This window comes from Misgurnus anguillicaudatus, chromosome 1 (assembly GCF_027580225.2).
Source record: "Misgurnus anguillicaudatus chromosome 1, ASM2758022v2, whole genome shotgun sequence".
In the NCBI taxonomy this organism is placed as follows: Eukaryota; Metazoa; Chordata; class Actinopteri; order Cypriniformes; family Cobitidae; genus Misgurnus; species Misgurnus anguillicaudatus.
Window position 1 is genome coordinate 7,465,431 of NC_073337.2, and position 18,072 is coordinate 7,483,502.

The 18,072-nt window shown below is 36.0% G+C and overlaps 2 protein-coding genes across 6 annotated transcripts in view; one reads left to right on the forward strand and one right to left on the reverse strand.

Moving 5' to 3' along the window:
• Nucleotides 1-9,813, forward strand: part of slc13a4 (solute carrier family 13 member 4) — a 24,106-nt gene extending 14,293 nt beyond the window's left edge. Inside the window, exons 7-16 of one of the 3 annotated variants that reach the window (XM_055190843.2) lie at nucleotides 1,454-1,528; nucleotides 1,613-1,797; nucleotides 3,311-3,430; nucleotides 3,532-3,633; nucleotides 3,731-3,832; nucleotides 3,937-4,043; nucleotides 4,224-4,354; nucleotides 4,929-5,090; nucleotides 5,220-5,357; nucleotides 6,916-7,008. In XM_055190843.2, the coding sequence (XP_055046818.1) occupies nucleotides 1,454-1,528; nucleotides 1,613-1,797; nucleotides 3,311-3,430; nucleotides 3,532-3,633; nucleotides 3,731-3,832; nucleotides 3,937-4,043; nucleotides 4,224-4,354; nucleotides 4,929-5,090; nucleotides 5,220-5,357; nucleotides 6,916-6,942 (1,149 nt within the window). In that variant the 3' untranslated portion in view covers nucleotides 6,943-7,008. Of the gene's footprint in view, nucleotides 1-1,453; nucleotides 1,529-1,612; nucleotides 1,798-3,310; nucleotides 3,431-3,531; nucleotides 3,634-3,730; nucleotides 3,833-3,936; nucleotides 4,044-4,223; nucleotides 4,355-4,928; nucleotides 5,091-5,219; nucleotides 5,358-6,915; nucleotides 7,009-8,962 lie in introns of those variants that run through there. The other 2 variants (XM_055190841.2, XM_055190842.2) reach the window with 2 other exon arrangements.
• A 46-nt stretch (nucleotides 9,814-9,859) lies between these two features.
• On the reverse strand, nucleotides 9,860-11,567 carry coa6 (cytochrome c oxidase assembly factor 6). 3 transcript variants are annotated; one of them, XM_055190855.2, is made up of 4 exons: nucleotides 11,405-11,567; nucleotides 11,244-11,282; nucleotides 10,999-11,154; nucleotides 9,860-10,130 (listed from the first exon to the last, which is right to left on the reverse strand). In XM_055190855.2, exons 3-4 carry the CDS (start codon nucleotides 11,152-11,154, stop codon nucleotides 10,035-10,037), a joined length of 252 nt encoding a protein of 83 aa, XP_055046830.2. In that variant the 5' UTR covers nucleotides 11,244-11,282; nucleotides 11,405-11,567; the 3' UTR covers nucleotides 9,860-10,034. The 3 variants fall into 3 exon arrangements, with proteins under 3 accessions (XP_055046830.2, XP_055046828.2, XP_055046829.2); XM_055190853.2 differs by having other exon boundaries at nucleotides 11,244-11,311; nucleotides 11,405-11,566; XM_055190854.2 differs by lacking the exon at nucleotides 11,244-11,282 and having other exon boundaries at nucleotides 11,405-11,566.
• Nucleotides 11,568-18,072: the final 6,505 nt, after the last annotated feature.

Below are 18,072 nucleotides of genomic sequence, written 5' to 3' on the forward strand. Positions count from 1 at the left end.
TTGCACATTAATGACAATGAAAATAACATATTCATATAAAAACATGATAACAAACAGCACAGACATTCTTTTTTGCTTACTGTAAGCTTGTCTAAAGGCAGATCCAGCCAACTTTTGTTGTGAACGTGAAAATAAAGACACAGTTAACTGTCAGAAAACAGTCAGTGTTTGTTTAAGATTTTTTTTAATGACACGTTATGTGGTGTTGGAGGACTGAGATAGACTGCTTTACTTTAACCTAGGTAGTAGTATATAAGCAGAACAATGAGACTTTTAAGGAGAGGTTTGTGAAAGCCCTCCAAGTAGTCTGAAATTCAGGGATTTTACGCTTCTTTTCAATCAGATTTGAAGTAACGAGTAACTAAATACTTGAGTAGTTTTTTCATCTAATACTTTTTTACTCTTACTCAAGTAAATAATTAGATTGTTACTTTTACTTTTACTTGAGTAAATTTTTGTATAAGTACTTGTACTTTTACTTGAGTACAGATTTTGGGTACTCTACCCACCTCTGATTATTTTTTATATAATTAAGTCAACTGCCTAGTTAGTTATATAAGTAGTTTCAAAACAAAAGTAAACCAGCGGTGAGGTTTGCTCATATTTTACCCAACGATGAGTTAAAATAACCCAGCATTTAAAGATTAATTTATTTTTGAAAACAGATAGTAAAACAAATCAGTTGTTTTGTGTGCTTTTCGATATTTCCTAAAATAAAGATACATATTTAATGCTCTTTATTTAGTTGGCATTGCTTGTCTTGCGGTGCATGTTAAATTGTTTAATGATTTTTATTAAAATGTATATTGCACAATTTATCAAAACAATTATGAGGATTTATGCTTCTTATATAATTGATTCAATTGCATTGGCGGCTCGTGACTGCTTTTCCGAGGGGTGCAAATTGAAAATAAGTGTTCGGAGTGTCATGTGTGTTGCTTGTGTTTTCAAAATATGTGTTTGTTGCACACGCGTCAAAACAGTTTATGATAAAAGAGACGTTCACATTCACAAAATACACGCAAGACACTCCCTTAACAGTAAACTCTGATTACGCATGAGATTATGCGAGTATCTGGCAAACGCGAGCCTCCCTTTCCCCACAAACCCTTTAGACGCGTCTGCAGCAGGCACTTACCTTGACAAGACTCATGATGCACATAGGTTCACTCGATGTGCAGAACACATATTTTGAAATTACGAACCACACACATGACGGGCTACATACATGTTCGCATTATGTGCCCTCGAAAAAAGAAGTCACCGGCCGCCACTGTTCAATTGTAGATTTCTTGAATCATCTTGTTTACTTTACAAGAAGTTGAATTGTCAGATAAATTTATCTACAGTTTAGTTATTTTTATTGAAAAACAAGATTACTGATTAAGAATAGGATTTTTGTTAGTGAACAAAGGTCAAAGTGTAAAAAAATGTTTTCATGTTCATACTGTAGGAGTTGAACGGTCTAGCATTAAAGCCTGCCTTCAGCTCAGAATTTACTAAACAAACAAATGGATATCTCCCCGAGGTGAGACCTTTAACTAAAACTACCTCTACAAAAGTGGCTTCTTATACATTTAAAAAATGACTTTGTTGTATTCTTTCTAAACAGGCCGCAATTAGCATTCCTGTGCCAAGGAAACCTAAAATCCGGAGAGATTCTCTGTACCCGACCAAAAAAGATTACATGATCTGCAAGTGCCTGTCTCTCAGCATCACGTACGCGGCCACCATCGGCGGTCTCATCACCATAACCGGCACATCCACCAACCTCATCTTCGCTGAACAATTCAACAAGTATGTTATGAACACTGCGTCCATTTCATTCAACAATTTCTCTGGGATTTGTTTAAGCACCTTGATTCAATCCGCTCAATCTTATCGTCTGCACATTTTAAAGACCCTAAGCAGAAAAATAACCCTTTCCTTGTGCACACTTATTGAGCAAAGCTGACTTTAGATTGTAAATTGCATGTATACAGTAAATCACAGTGAAAAGAGAGTACTTACTAGCTCAGTAATCTTAAACAACATAAACAACACCAGTGATTGCATTATAATGGAAATACGGTTATCATAGACTTCCAGAAATGATCAATGGAAACTTATAATTGGGAGAAATCTTGCATCACATTGATTGGACTTCATTATCTTCTTAAGGGTTTGATACACTCTGTAAACAGACCCTTGTCCTTTTCTTCCACACTGGACCAAAAAATGAGCTGACTGAGCACAGATGATTTAAAGGAATAGTCCATTTTCTTAAAAGAAAAATCAAGATAATTTACTCACCACCATGTCATCCAAAATCTTTCCTTGTTCAGTCGAGAAGAAACTATGCCCCTTGAGGAAAACATTGCAGGATTTTTTTCATTTGAATGGACTTTAATAGACACCAACAATTAACACTTAACTCAACACTTAACAGTTTTTTCAACGGAGTTTCAAAGGACTCTAAACGATCCCAAACGAGGCATAAGGGTGTTATCTAGCAAAACGATTATCATTTTTGACAAGAAAAATATGCTCTTTTAAACCACAACTTCTCGTCTAGATCCGGTCCAGCGCGACCTAACTTATATGCGTAGTGACGTAGGGAGGTCACGTGTTACATATATAAAACGCACATTTGCGGACCATTGTACACAATAAACTGACACAAAGACATTAATTAGTATCATTCGACATACAACAACATCAGAACGGTCCTCTTTCAACACACTTGTAAACACTGGGGCGGAGTTTCGCGTTCGTCCTCTGTGACCTCTTGACGTCATGATGTATTGCGTGGGGTCACGCTGGCGCATCACGACCGGATCTAGATGAGAAGTTGTGCTTTAAAAGTGTATATTTTTTATTTTTCTTGACAATCATTTCGCTAGATAAGACCCTTATGCCTCGTTTGGGATCGTTTATAGTCCTTTGAAACTCCGTTAAAAAAAACTGTTAAGTGTTGAGTTAAGTATTAAATGTTGGGCTCTATTAAAGTCCATTAAAATGAGAAAAATCCTGCAATGTTTTCCTCAAAAAACATAATTTCTTCTCGACTGAACAAAGAAAGACATCAACATTTTGGATGACATGGTGGTGAGTAAATTATCTGGATTTTTCTTTTAAGAAAATTGAATATTCCTTTAATGAACATGATTCATGCAACAGCATACTCAAAATAATTTTAAAAGTGAAAAAAGAAATGTGTCTATTTTAATATAGACTAAAAATCCAAATACAGTGATAATATATACCACTTAAATGATTTCCATAATTTCTTAAACAAACTTTTATAAATAAAAAATAATGTCTTTTGCAGTCGGTACCCGGAAGCAAAGGTCATCAATTTTGGCACGTGGTTCATCTTCAGTTTACCCATCGCTCTCATCATGTTGGTTCTGACCTGGATATGGCTGCACTTTTTATTTCTGGGATGCAAGTAAGAACGTCCGACTATTATTTTACTTTGAAGTATTGTGAAGTTTTGCTTTCGAGAGGTTTCTTGAGGGTATCTCGGTGAACTTTGTTATCTGTTCACAGTTTTAAAGAGACTTGCTCTCTCAGCAAAAAACGCAAAAGCAGGCGCGAGATCCTGTCGGAGAAACGCATTCAGGAGGAGTATCAGAAACTTGGTCCTATCAGGTAAACCAGAAAGGTTGAAACATTTCATAGTAAACACAAGCACGGTTTCTACCAGACCCATTATTTGATTCATATATGATGTTATTTTACTCTACAGCTACCCTGAAGTTGTGACGGGTGTTTTCTTCATTCTGATGACAGTACTTTGGTTTACCAGGGAGCCGGGATTCGTCCCTGGCTGGACGTCTCTCTTCGAAAAGTACACTTTGCAGTCACTTTACACATCGAATTGATTTCCAATCATGTCCAGAAATGCCACATTTTGGGGTATCCAGAATGTTTGTTAATGCTTGTGTCCTGCAGGAAAGGTTATAGGACGGATGCCACAGTGTCGGTGCTCCTCGGGTTCCTCCTCTTCCTCATCCCCGCTCGAAAGCCATGGCCATCTGCATTCTCCAGTGAGAGCAAAGGTCAGATCTCACGCTGCCCGCAGCAGGGCTACCGCACACTCCATAAGCATTCGCTCAGCAGGCCGCTGCTGTAAAACAGCACGAGGGTCTGGATCTTTTGAGGACATGAGGCGAACGCTGTCGATGGCGCCCCATGCTGGGCGGGTTTGGTAACTGCTCTTTTCTGTGTTCTTTTTGCAGTTGATGATGAGGATGAAGAGGAAGATGACCCATTGGCTCCGATGATCACGTGGAAGGACTTTCAGAAACTGATGCCATGGGAAATCGTCATTCTGGTGGGAGGAGGTTACGCGCTGGCTGCCGGATGCAAGGTGTGATAAATTATCACAATTATGCCATTGATCGATACAGTTGGTGCCTGCATTAAAGGGACACTCCACTTTTTTTTAAAAAATGCAAATTTTCCAGCTCCTCTACAGTTAAAAATTAGATTTTTTAGCGTTTTGGAATCCATTCAGCTGATCTCCAGGTCTGGCGCTGGCACTTTTAGCATAGCTTGGCGTGGTTCATTGAATCTGATTAGACCATTAGCATCGTGCTAGAAATAACCAAATAATTTTTATATTTTCTTATTTAAAACTTGAGAGAGTCCATTGTTAAACAGGAAAAATATCGAAACCCTTGGCTAAATGGTCTAAACAGATTCAATGGTTTGTGCTAAGCTATGTTAAAAGTGGCAGCGCCAGACCCAGAGATCGGCCGAATGGACTCCAAAACGACAAAAATCAAATGTGTAAATCTAGGGGAGCTGGAAAATGACCATATTTTCAAAAAAGTGAAGTGTCCCTTTAAACATTTTGTCCTATATTCGACATAAAAAAGTTTTAGACAAGAATCTTTTTTTTTTAAATATATGTCTTTAAACATATAATTTCTCTCGGATAGGTGTCAGGACTCTCCATGTGGATCGGTCGGCAGCTGGAACCAATGAGTGGTCTTCCTCCGTGGGCCGTCACACTGTTGGCTTGCCTGCTTGTGTCGGCCGTGACCGAGTTTGCCAGCAACCCCGCCACACTCACGGTTTTCCTGCCCATCCTATCTGCGCTGGTTAGAACACATAATACTTACACACAAACCTGACGAAAAGAACAAGATCACACAAACAAATGAAACCGTATTATCTCAGTTGTGTTCTCTTAGCAATGACCCTAATAAATGACCCCTTTGTCCCCGCAGTCAGAGACTCTGCAGATCAACCCGCTGCACACGCTCATTCCTGCCACCATGTGCGTGTCCTTTGGCGTCATGTTGCCTGTTGGAAACCCGCCGAACGCCATCGTGTTCAGTTACGGACACGTGCAGATCAGCGACATGGTATGAATAAACATTATCCTGTTATATCATCTTTGTAACGCCCCTCAGCTGTGCCAGGAACGTAGTGTCAGGAGGCCAAGTGATTAAACATGTTTTTTAAAAGAACACTGGTCACCCATGACATTTTAAGATGATCCCCTAGTTTTTTAGACAAATGTACACCACCGGTCAAATATTTTGAAACACTTACTCATACGTTATGGGGCAGTTTCCCTTTAAGCCTAGTCCCAGACTAAAATGCATGTTTAAGATTTGCATTTTTTTGTCACAAGAAGCACATCAGTAATGTGCTTTTTTGTAAGGTATGTGTGTAAAAACAACTTTAATGTCCTAATATAAATAAGACCTAGTCCTGCCTTCATCAAAACCCTGTCCGGAAAGAATAATAGTAAACTCATTAAACTTATGGAATAACACAAATGTAACTATATGAATTATCATTAGGGCTGTAAAAAGATTAATCGCTATTACATGTGTGTGTGTGTGTGTGTGTGTGTGTGTGTGTACATATTATGTATATATAAATACACACATACATGTATGAATTTAAGAAAAATGTTATTTAGGTATTTTTTTATTTATATTTAGGCTATAATAAAAAATATATTTCAGAATATACACTCACCTAAAGGATTATTAGGAACACCATACTAATACTGTGTTTGACCCCCTTTCGCCTTCAGAACTGCCTTAATTCTACGTGGCATTGATTCAACAAGGTGCTGAAAGCATTCTTTAGAAATGTTGGCCCATATTAATAGGATAGCATCTTGCAGTTGATGGAGATTTGTGGGATGCAGATCCAGGGCATGAAGCTCCCGTTCCACCACATCCCAAAGATGCTCTATTGGGTTGAGATCTGGTGACTGTGGGGGCCATTTTAGTACAGTGAACTCATTGTCATGTTCAGGAAACCAATTTAAAATGATTTGAGCTTTGTGACATGGTGCATTATCCTGCTGGAAGTAGCCATCAGAGGATGAGTACATGGTGGTCATAAAGGGATGGACATGGTCAGAAACAATGCTCAGGTAGGCCGCGGCATTTAAACGATTCCCAATTGGCACTAAGGGGCCTAAAGTGTGCTAAGAAAACATCCCCCACACCATTACACCATTGCATTAATGAGAAATTGAACAGGTGTTCCTAATAATCCTTTTGGTGAGTGTATATAAATATACATGTAAATGTTTCTTAAATACGAACATTAATTTGTGTGTGTGTGTGTGTGTGTGTGTGTGTGTGTATATATATATATATATATATATATATATATATATATATATATATATATATATATATATATATATATATATATATATATATATATATATATATATATATATATATATATATGTGTGTGTGTGTGTGTGTGTGTGTATATATATACAATTATCTTATGACTAAAAGCATTCAAAATCTATAAAAACTAGATTATATTATGAATGTCATTGTAGGCAGCCATTTCCTAGAATTGGTACAATTTTACATAACATTTCATAACTTAGTTTCACCCTAAATTTTTTAACAAATATTTAAGTACTTCAAATCTGTTCAGGGCTATTATTGGCAGATTTTTCGGTAGATGTTGGGAACTGTGTTGTGCTGGTGATGCTCGACCTCAGTGCAGCATTTGACACAGTGGACTATAGGACTCTCTTATTACACGGCTCTCTGGAATGCTTGATTCTGATTGGTCAGTTGAGACATTTGCAGGTTTGTTCTTTTCAAATAATAACCGCTCCAAAATAATAACGCATAGCCGGTACTACTTGCACAAGTAAAATCGCTCCGCGCCAATAAAGATCAATAAAGATTACTGTCTGTTTGGCGCCATCTTGTGACAAACACTCGACAACCACGACAAGACACAGAGAGCTTACTGAGACTGAACTTGACAAAATAGAGCATGACAGCTACGAAGCCATCACACAAAAAAATACAGAATGGGCATTAAAACTTCTCAAAGACTGGCTAAAAGAGAAAAAATGGAGACAGACAAGTATGAAGCAGAGGATCATAATAAGGTATTGCGATCATTTTATGCATCTGTGCAAAGTTTCGCGGAAGGATAAAAATGTTAATTTAAAACAAATATGCCAATAAAACGTTTCAAATTCATATTCATGTCCAGTTTTTTTTCTTATGTGGCAAGTAGCCGTGTAATAAGCGGGATAATGTAGAGGCAGCCAGTAGTTATTGGGAAATAACCCCCTTCAGTGTGATACAAGACCCTCCGCTTTGCGTCGGGTCCTGATCACACTGTCGGGGCTTATTTCCCAATAACTACCGGCTGCCTCTACATTATCCCTTACTTGGACCGCTTAAGTCATTGGGGGAGGATCAAGGGAATGCTTTAAAAATGGTTCTATACGCTTATTTGCAAGAAATAACTTTTGCTGTGGAATTAGGGAATTCCATATCAGTCGCTCGAGTCAGTTCTCTCAGGGGTTCCTCAGGGCTCCTGTCTTGGCCCTGTTCTTTTCTCCTTATACATGCTTCCCCTGAGTTCGATTTGTAAAAAATATAATGTTGCATACCATTGTTATGCAGATGACACCCAATTGTATTTTCCGTTAAAATCTGATGATGGGTCTAATCTCACTGTGTTATTTGACTGTCTGGAGGAAGTCAAAGCATCTTCAATTTTTTTCTTCCAAATCAGAGTTGGGTATCTTTGGGCCATCAAAGGAAGTTGATTAATAGGTCTGCAATTAACCTTGGTCCCTTGTCCACCATTGTTCACTCTCAAGTGAGGAATCTTGGGGTGCTCTTCGACTCGGAGTTGAAATTTGAAAAACAAATAAATGCGGTGATGAAAGCCAATTTCTTTCAACTTAGGGGTATTTAGAGTACAATATAAAGTCTTGCTAATGGTTTTTAAAGGTTTACATGGGCTTGCCCCTGAATATATTGCTGACATGTTGATTTGCTATGACCCTCCTAGATTGTTGCGGTCGTCCTCTGGTTCAAATTGAGTGTCCCAAAATCCAGGCTAAAAACTTTCAATTTTCAATGACCGCCCCTTGCCTTTGGAACAACCTACCGTCTCATATTAAATCCTGCAACTCGCTAGAATGTTTTTTAAATCTTCACTAAAACGTATCTTTATTCGGCTGCTTATAATTGTTCATAGTGTTGAAGTCTGTGTTCAAACTGTTTTGAGAGACTTGCTCCGGGAATTTTAATGTGTGACGTGCTTTGCCTTCCTTGTCTTATGTAACTAGTGAATGGAAAGCACTTTGGTCAACAAGTGTTGTTTTAAACGTGCTATACAAATAAATGTTGTTGTAATATAATCATCCATTTTAAAACTAACTTTTAAAAAAGTGTTTTAGTTTTCTAATGAAAAACAATCAATATGTTTGGCACAACTTTGTCTACAAAACTAATAAGCAAACAGCTATAGATTAAAAGATGTTTAAGCAGAACGAGTAACACACTTTGTAGGTTAACCCCTGTTAATCTATTTTTCCACTGATTAACTTATCTTACTACAGTGTGTTACGCATAACAAATTATTATTATTATATTATATTTATACTCCCAATGTAAAACATTGCTTTCACACACTTTATGTTTATTTTCCCCTTATATATTTACAGGTAAAGGCTGGCTTTGGTGTGAATCTGATTGGAGTGTTTGTGGTCATGTTGGCTATAATGACATGGGGAGAGCCACTTTTCAATCTGAGCGAGTTCCCTACCTGGGCAATGATGCGTAATGTGACGGGCGACTTGTAGCTGATGTGGGACAGAGGCGGCGTGAGTGTGCGTGTGTTTGACATATAGGGATTAAGGACACTCAATAAACACTAAAGGAGGCACATACATTCTTTTTCAAGGTTTTGTTTTTTCATCTGTCCAAGGAGTACAGAAGCTGACAGCACCTTGCATGTGAATATTTCTTTAAGCTTAATGGAAATGCGTTCAAATGAAATGTTTAATATATTACGTACTGTTCAAACAGTGGCATGCATTCAAAGTTATTAAGTTTCTTTTTACTTAGAGCTCAACGTTGCCTTAAAGCTTTAGGTGTAGATTACATCTTTACAGCTGAACTTTACGTGCCTATACAAATTACAATCAGCAGCACGTTTCGAACCAACTGAATGTAACACATCTGTATGCTTTATTTTCTGATGCCTAACAAATGTTATTGTACTTGAGAGTTTTAAACTGATGAAATCAGACATTGTGCCTAACATGCTGTTACCAAAATATTAGTTTTTGCGGTGTGGTTACAGAAGATTATTCAACTGTCATTCTTCATTATTCCTACAAGTATCTGGAAAATGTAATTGCTTTTGAAAGGTGGCCATTAATCGATGCAATGTACATACAGAAAACTAACGTTTTGTTATCCATGACAGAATCACTGTAATATGTTTTGTGAAGACTTTGTTTCACCTTATATCTCTAAAACAAAATAAAACGGTGTATTTTTGGTTCATTTATTCTGCATTTCATATCCCTGGTAACATTGAAACTCTGTAAAGCAGGTAACTTGTGAGATCATGTTTATTGATAATCTCCACCCATACACATAAATAAGATGATCAGGGAAAAGGCTTCATTTATCATTAGCAAACATTTAAGTGCATCTCTGCCTTTATTGGTCATAGAGTCCAGGTCACATCTCTAATGTCCAGTGTTGTTTAATGCAAGTCTGTTTCAACTATAATTTCGATGCTCCCTCTGTGGGTTCATATCCTTCATTTTCGATTTTATCCTTGTACTTCAAGAAGTCCCTTCTTTTGCTGAAATACTTCACCTGCCATTAAAACAATCAGTTTATTTACACTCACGGTCATTTATATTTAGATCAATACACTATGTAAAACAGTTAGGACTAATACAAAGGCAAACATTTGTAACAGTGGTATGCTGTCATCACATGACAAGCGTTTATTTATTTTTGATAAGAAATAAGAACTGTCCACTTATCACTGTGGCATTTTAAAATACATGCTGCGTGAATTCTTTTAACTTTATTATTTGTTGTGCAAACATAAAAGCCAAGGAAAGTTACAAATGAAAATAAATTAATGCTGCTGCAGCACAGTTCTGGTTTATTTATTATAAAAAAAGTCAATTTGAGCGCATTGCATTGTGGGGTACATTTTGTCACACCTTAAAAATGTTAAAGATAACCAGTGTATGTATGTCGCACACTAGACCCTTTTACTGTTTGTACACAATGATGACGTGGCAACGTATGCGCGCGCAATTTGGCAACGGAAGAATAAGCAGTGAAGCAACACATAGAAAGTTATTTTAAAAAGTTGACTTATCAACTTTTTCAACACAGCTACCAGATCCGTGTACTATAGTGGAGTCGATAGAAGACGTTAGCTGGCCAAAAATAAAGTTGCCAGATACACATATACGTATATTAGCATATTATATTAGTGCAACCAAACGCAACAACCATTTTAATGCTGGGAAACAGTTTTAATAAACTTTCTGAGTTACTAACACGTTACAACAACCACTGGGGAATAACACCACTTCTGTTGCCAAAATGCGCGCGCAGGCTATTTGATCACGTGGGCTGAAATACTGCAAAATTAGTATGCTAGTATATTATTTTTCCATTTTAAACACTAGCAGAAGAATTGAATAATAAAAACATGACTGACCCACTGCGCAGGACACTTGGATTCAAACTCTTTCAGTTGTTTCCCACAGGCAGATGTCTCGTCCTGATTGACATCTAAACACTTCCACAGGTCGTCTCTCGCTCCCCAGCAGGCTTTGCGTTCACTGGCATTAGGGGCACTCATCTCTGTGTTCATTTGTATGACAACACAGCAGGTTTGTCACTAACTTTTGACACTTATGTATCGAATCCTGAAATCTACAAATGTAATGTCAACAATCGTACTTGTTTATTGGTGAAAGTCTGGTGGTTATAGATGTACTGCTTAAAATGTGGTCATAAACATCATAGATCTGCATGAAAGTGATTACGTTAGTTAACTAAGACGCTACAAGACAGGACGATGGCAGAGAATCGGATTTTATTAATATATCCTGATCGCTTACCAAAGGCGATTCATCACTAAGTGAACTTTAGGATCCCTTCAAATTGTAAATAAGCAATTAAACGATTTAATAACTCGGTACAACACTCACAGAGTCCCAAGGACGCCTGTGAATACAGCGATAACTGTACAGCCGTCGCACACTGATGACGAAATCTGTTACGTAAATGCAGTTCGCTTAATGACCGCATGATGGTGGGCATGAAACAGTTTTGTCATAAAGACGTCCACTGTTGAGAAGGGAATTGTTTTAATTTAAATGTATTTGTATAAAATATTTAATATTATTAAAAATTATTCAATAAATATATTAATAGTATGTTTTTTTCTTAATGTTGATATGCGTAATATTATGTTTACCTTTTAAACAGAGGCGGACACTACCTACTTATTTTTACTTTCTACATAAAAGTAAATTTTTAAGTATTCGTATTTTATCTGTGTTTTTATTTAGAAAACATACATTCAAAAACATATTATCATAATTTTTACTCCACTACATTTCATTATTTCAAGTTTTTGGTTTATATTCAATATTTAAGTACATTAAACATCTATATTGTTTTTAACTTTTACTTAAGTAAAAAGTTCTTTGTACTTTTACTCAAGAAAAGTAAAAGTACACAATTTTTATGTTATTGGGTATTAAATCAATTTTAATATCCAATATTAAAGGAATACACAGCATGATTCTAGAATGTAGTGAACATTTTTTTAGTAAAATAAAGTAATTTTTTATCCAAGACAAACACTCTGATAAAGCACAGATGTTTGGAAAATTTACTTAAAATACTCAAGTAGTGTCCGCCTCTGCTTTGAAATAGACACGTTTTGTTGTTTAAAACATATTAGTAGCAATAAAATATAAATATAGTATACTTTAGTAAAGTATTTTAAAGTAAAATATAGACCGGAGTATTTATTATTTCACTATAGCTACTACATAATTGTTCAGTATACATTAACAAAGTAATTCCTATAATATATTACTGTATACTTCAATTTACAGCAGTTTAGTAAAGTACATTCCAAAGTATAGTTCTGTATTTTTTCATGTGGGTTTAATTATACAGTCCTCTGAGTCTGAAATAATGATGCCAAGCAGCTCCTTTCATTATACTAAGGGAACTTTACCTGCATTCCTGTGCTGTTTCAAGTGTCTGTTGACTGGTTTCACTTAAGAGGAATGAGACAGCCAAGAAATAGACCACTCTTCAAATGCATCTGATTTCACATTGTTATCATCAGTAAAGAAAGTCCGTGGCTGCATTTATCCTTCGACATGTAACTTCACTAGCAGCTTCTGACGTTTTGTGTCCCACTTTTGGGAGCTTTGAATGTTGTTTTTCTCATCTCTGTGCTGTAGTTTTTGATTTTTTGTCTGATATGATTCGAGGGGCTCTCTCGTTTCTTTCCTTCATCAGATTTTGTTTTTCTCTTTATGATGTGCCTGTTGCTAAGAAACTGGGACATGTGGCATAACTTTCAGTCACGTCTAACTTTAAACACCTAAAGATCAAAGAGGTTTAAAAAATCATAATAAAGATTGTTATATAGTTCAATAAATAAGCCGCAGGGACTGTCATATCAAATCATCACATTAGCATTCATAAAGAAGTGAGTCTGGACACCATAATACATGATGAATTACACCAGCTCATGAGAAACTTATTACTAACTGTATGAAGTGTCAAAACATTCATTAATAACAGAACGATCAGTTGTGCCACTGGACATCAAAGTGTTATCAGTAATACGTTTGTGATATAATTGGATTATTCAAGCAGAGATGGAGCCTTTGTGCTTTTTGCATTGTGATAAGTCGTCACACAACGTGATATGTGTGATTTTATTTTTCCTTTCTGTACGACTCTGAAAGAGATAAAGCATAGATTTTTGTGCATGTCACTGGCATTGTGTTAGATGAAAAGCCCCCAAGAGGCTTTACCCCGGCTTCTTTCTCTCTCTCTCTCTCTCTGTCTCTCTCTCTCTTTCAAGAGTCAAGGAGCCTTTACGTTAATGGTGGGTCATTCTACAAAAAATTTGGAAATGCCTGTCCCTTGCTTTTGCAGACCCCTTGATCATTTAATTTGACCCAATAATCCCATAATGACATATATTTAATAAATATAGACTGTCTTTAAAATGATGAGAGAGTTTATTTGTTTCATTTTGTTTTTTTTCCTTTTTTTTAAACTTTTTTTAAATGTCTGGTCCTGAAAATTGCCATTTCCCTTTGATCATACATGGAAGTTGAACTGTGTACTTATTATGTAAAACCATGTTTTTTGTAAAACAAATCAAATTTACATTTACCTTTAACCCTGTATGAATTTACTACAACACTGAAATGGTAAAAATACACAATTCATATGAATAATATCAAATAAATATTTGTCCCCCAAATTTATGTCATTGGTGTTACCCTACCCAAAGCATTTTGATTTTGAAACAATGCATCAGCTCTTTAAAGTTTTTCATGGGTCAAGAGGTCAGTGGAAGAAGTGCAGTGGAGGAAGGCAAAAGGTTTGTGAGATGTCTTACCTTATTTGTCTAAAATATCATGATATATCTAAGAATTTTGAGATATGATTTTTTGGATGTCATTAGTGTTACTCTTTTTATAGCTGGGAGTGTTAAGATCTTTACATAAAAATACATTATACTGAATAAGTATGTGATTGTTACATCTCTGATGAAATAGCACATGGTTAATGGCAGCCATTTTGTTAAAATATTTTTTCTTCTGTAAGTTGTAATTGGTGTTACCATCATTGATGTTACTGTCATTAGTGTTACTTCTCTAATGAGTACTTCCTAAGCACTATTCCTTTAACTGACCAACATAAAAGCATAAAAACAAAACAAGATGGAAAATTTTATGAAAGTTTATAAGTTTTATCATATTCATTATATATTATTATATTCTAATTGTGTCATTGGTGTTACATTGTGTCATGGGTGTTAAATCAAGTTTTGGTGTTATGAATGTATTTTCTTGTACTTTCTAGTAATATTTTGTTGTTGATATGGGATGTAAGACATTGTTGATATTTTTGGTTTTAAAGAAAAAAGTCAAGCTGATAATCAAACAATTTCATACAATGCTGGGTAAAGATGAAGAACTTAATTAAACAAATATTAATAATCAATTATTTTTCTTGCTGTTATCATTCCTCTACTCAACCTTTAACTAAATACACAAGCTGTAATGAGAAAAAACTATTTAGTAACAACATTAATGTTGTTTAAATCACAGGTAACACCAATGACAAATAAATGACTCATGGATTTTGTATTAAAGCAACACTATGTAGTTTTTTTACCTTTAAATAATGTCTCTAAAATTATTTCAGTGGTAGAACAACTTTTAACTGGACAAATTTTACTGTTGCTGCAACCTGAGCAGCCTCCTAGCTGCTACAAGCACACTCTGAAAGTGGAGGTGGATGGTAGGAAACACAGCCCCACCCCTCCCCCTGCCTGCAGAACAGTGTCTTATACCAGGCACTGTTGCGCTTTTCAACCACATGGGGAGCTATAAGTCATTTTTACATGGAAAGTACATAGTGTTGATTTAAAATGTATTAAAAAGTTAAAAATAGATTTAGCTCCCCTTTTGCGGATTCATAGATTTGACAAGTTAATTAATGCTATTAAAGAAGTTTTGGGTATGTTGAAAGAAGTTCATTTAAGCAAATTTCCATCACCCGAATTCCACCTTTTCTGTAGAATGACCCTGGTATTAGTTTTAGGAATAGCTTGTAAACACATCAGGAATGCTTGATCCTGATCTCTCCACTGATCCTGTGATATAAACCGTCACAGGACTAACTGGTGTATTTTTTTTTTAGATTTTTGTGTTATTTAAGTGTTTAGTGCATTTATATTTTTTGTTTCGGTAAATACATCTTTACATTTGTTTTTTACTTTGTTGCCCATTTTGTTAGTGCAGAGCAATAAAGGATGTTATCCCAACAGATATTGAACTGGCAGCAGATAGGTGGGGATGTAATGGTAACTCCCCGATAGTGATTCAGTGTGACATACATCGATTTGTAATGGGTGTCAGGAGCTGCATTCCTGGTTGTCGATATTCTGTGGACCAATCATCTGCTTGATTCAGCCAGTGCAGTATTAGTATTCTGTCCCATGTTTTGCATAAAGACAAAAGTTAACCAAGTTGGGAGAAACCTTGCTAATGGAGTTTATTTGGTTCTACTAATGAGTTTCCCTCTTATCCCATTGTGCAGATGCTTATATGTAGTAATTTAATCCACGTGTGTGAAAGAAGGACCCTGTGAGAGTGCACTTACACCATTTACTTCACCTTTACATCGCTCGTCGATGTAAAACGATCTCCTTCTTTCAGTAAAGCTCATCGTGGATTCTATATGCAAGAGATGCCCTCCATTCCAAAGTCGTCTTGTTTGGAGTCAGTGGAACTAATCTCGTTGCCGTGATTGGTTGAAATCTGGACACGCCCTCTTCCTCTTTGCTTTCACAACCAACACAATTCCCATTGCAGCGTGACCCTTAACTCTCACTGTGTGTCTTTAAAACCTTTCACTGAATCTCCCTTTCCGTGGCTTTTGTCCGCCTCCCAGTGTATTATTGTGATTCGAATGTACCCAATTAACAATAGTGTTGCTTTGGATCGCTATGACAGGGTCACTGTTTCTCTCAAGAGCCCTGAATGCTGGAGAATTTAGAAAGAAAGGATGCGTTCTGTTTACTAGTCGAAGACAACGCAGCATTGTTGACATAAGTCTTGGGCCAAAAACAACATATCACAATCTCTTTGTAATTGAAATGATTGTATAACTCGAGTCCTTATTTTTGAAGCGTCGACAAAGGTGGCCTACTCATAACACTGAGAATGTAAGAAGGGTATTTCTATAAGTTTGAGAGAATCTAAACTGTGAGTGTGGATGTACAATAGTCTTTCTCTGAATGCACGGGGAGCTGTATTAAGCTCCTCTTATAAAAGCCGTCCAACAAGTGAAGTAGGTGCCCCGCATAAATTATGTAAATTAAGGAGAAAGGATAACAACAGGGAGTGCAGAAACACTGTGTTTTTTGTGAGATTTAGTTTGGCCACAAGATGTAACCATATGTGCTAACTAGAATCTATTTATGAGGAACAACATTAATTGTGATACGTTATATTGAACTTCTCCAAGCATTTGATCCAATAAATCCTGTTATAAAGTAACTCTGTAAATGATATTCTATTCTATTCTATTCTATTCTATTCTATTCTATTCTATTCTATTATATTATATTATATTATATTATATTATATTATATTATATTATATTATATTATATTATATTATATTATATTCCATCCCATCCCATCCCTTTTCTTATCTCATCCCATTCCATCTCATCTCATTTCAACTTATTCTATGCTGTTCCATTCTATGCCATTCCATTCTATTCTATTTTATACCATTGCATCCCATTTCATTCCATCCCATCCCATCCCATTTCATTCCATGCCATCCCATCCCTTTCCATCTCATCTCATCTCATTCTATGCCATTCCATTGTATGCCATTCTATTTTATTGTATGCCATTCTATTTCATTGTATGCCATTCTATTTTATTGTATGCCATTCTATTTCATTGTATGCCATTCTATTTCATTGTATGCCATTCCATCCCATTCCTTTCCATTCTATTCTATTCTATTCCATCCCATTTTATTCCATTCCATTTCCATGCCATGCGAATCCATCCCTTTCCTTTCTTTTTCTTTCCTTTCCTTTCCTTCTCATCTCATTCTATGCCATTCCATGGAAAGGGATGGGATGAAATGGGATGAAATGGTATAAAATAGAATAGAATAGAATAGAATAGAATAGAATAGAATGGAATGGAATGGAATGGAATGGAATGGAATGGAATGGAATGGAATGGGATGGGATGGAATGGCATAGAATGAGATGAGATGAGATGAGATGAGATGAGATGAGATGGGATGGGATGGGATGGAATGGAAAGAAAAGGAAAGGGATGGAATGGCATGGAATGGAATGGGATGGAATGGTATAAAATAGAATGGAATAGAATGGGATGGAATGGCATACAATGAAATAGAATGGTATACAATGGAATGGAATAGAATGGAATGGCATAGAATGAGATGAGATGAGATGGGATGAGATGGGATAGAATCTCATTCTATGCCATTCCATTCTATGCCATTCCATTCTATGCCATTCTATTGTATGCAATTCTATTTCATCGTATTCTATTCTATTCTATTCTATTCTATTCTATTCTATTCTATTCTATTCTATTCTATTCTATTCTACGCACATTTTATAATTTATGCTTATAACTCCAACACCTAGCTTTATTGTTTAGGAACTACACAAATGCATTATTATGTCATTTGAAATTGACTATTTAATCTTTTTATGTAAGATTAATATATCATTTAAGACATACTCTCTGATGGTATTATTTCAATACACTGCACAGGAACGAGTGATCTTCAGTCTTTATTTTTCCTCTTGGCCAAACACAATAACAACATAGTCCAACAGGTGTCACATGAAGCAACAGGTAGTTTTGAGAACATGATTTTTTTTATTCTCCAGCTACAAGAGCTACATGCATCCACATAACATTCATGGCATAACTAAATGTTACATGTTT

Bases quoted from the DNA above. Each gene is read 5' to 3' on its own strand.
- coa6 (XM_055190855.2), bottom strand. From the start codon at position 11,154: ATGAACACAGAGATGAGTGCCCCTAATGCCAGTGAACGCAAAGCCTGC. The intron at 10,131-10,998 runs GTCAGTCATGTT...TTTTAATGGCAG, and splicing joins CCAAGTGTCCTGCGCAGTGG to GTGAAGTATTTCAGCAAAAG.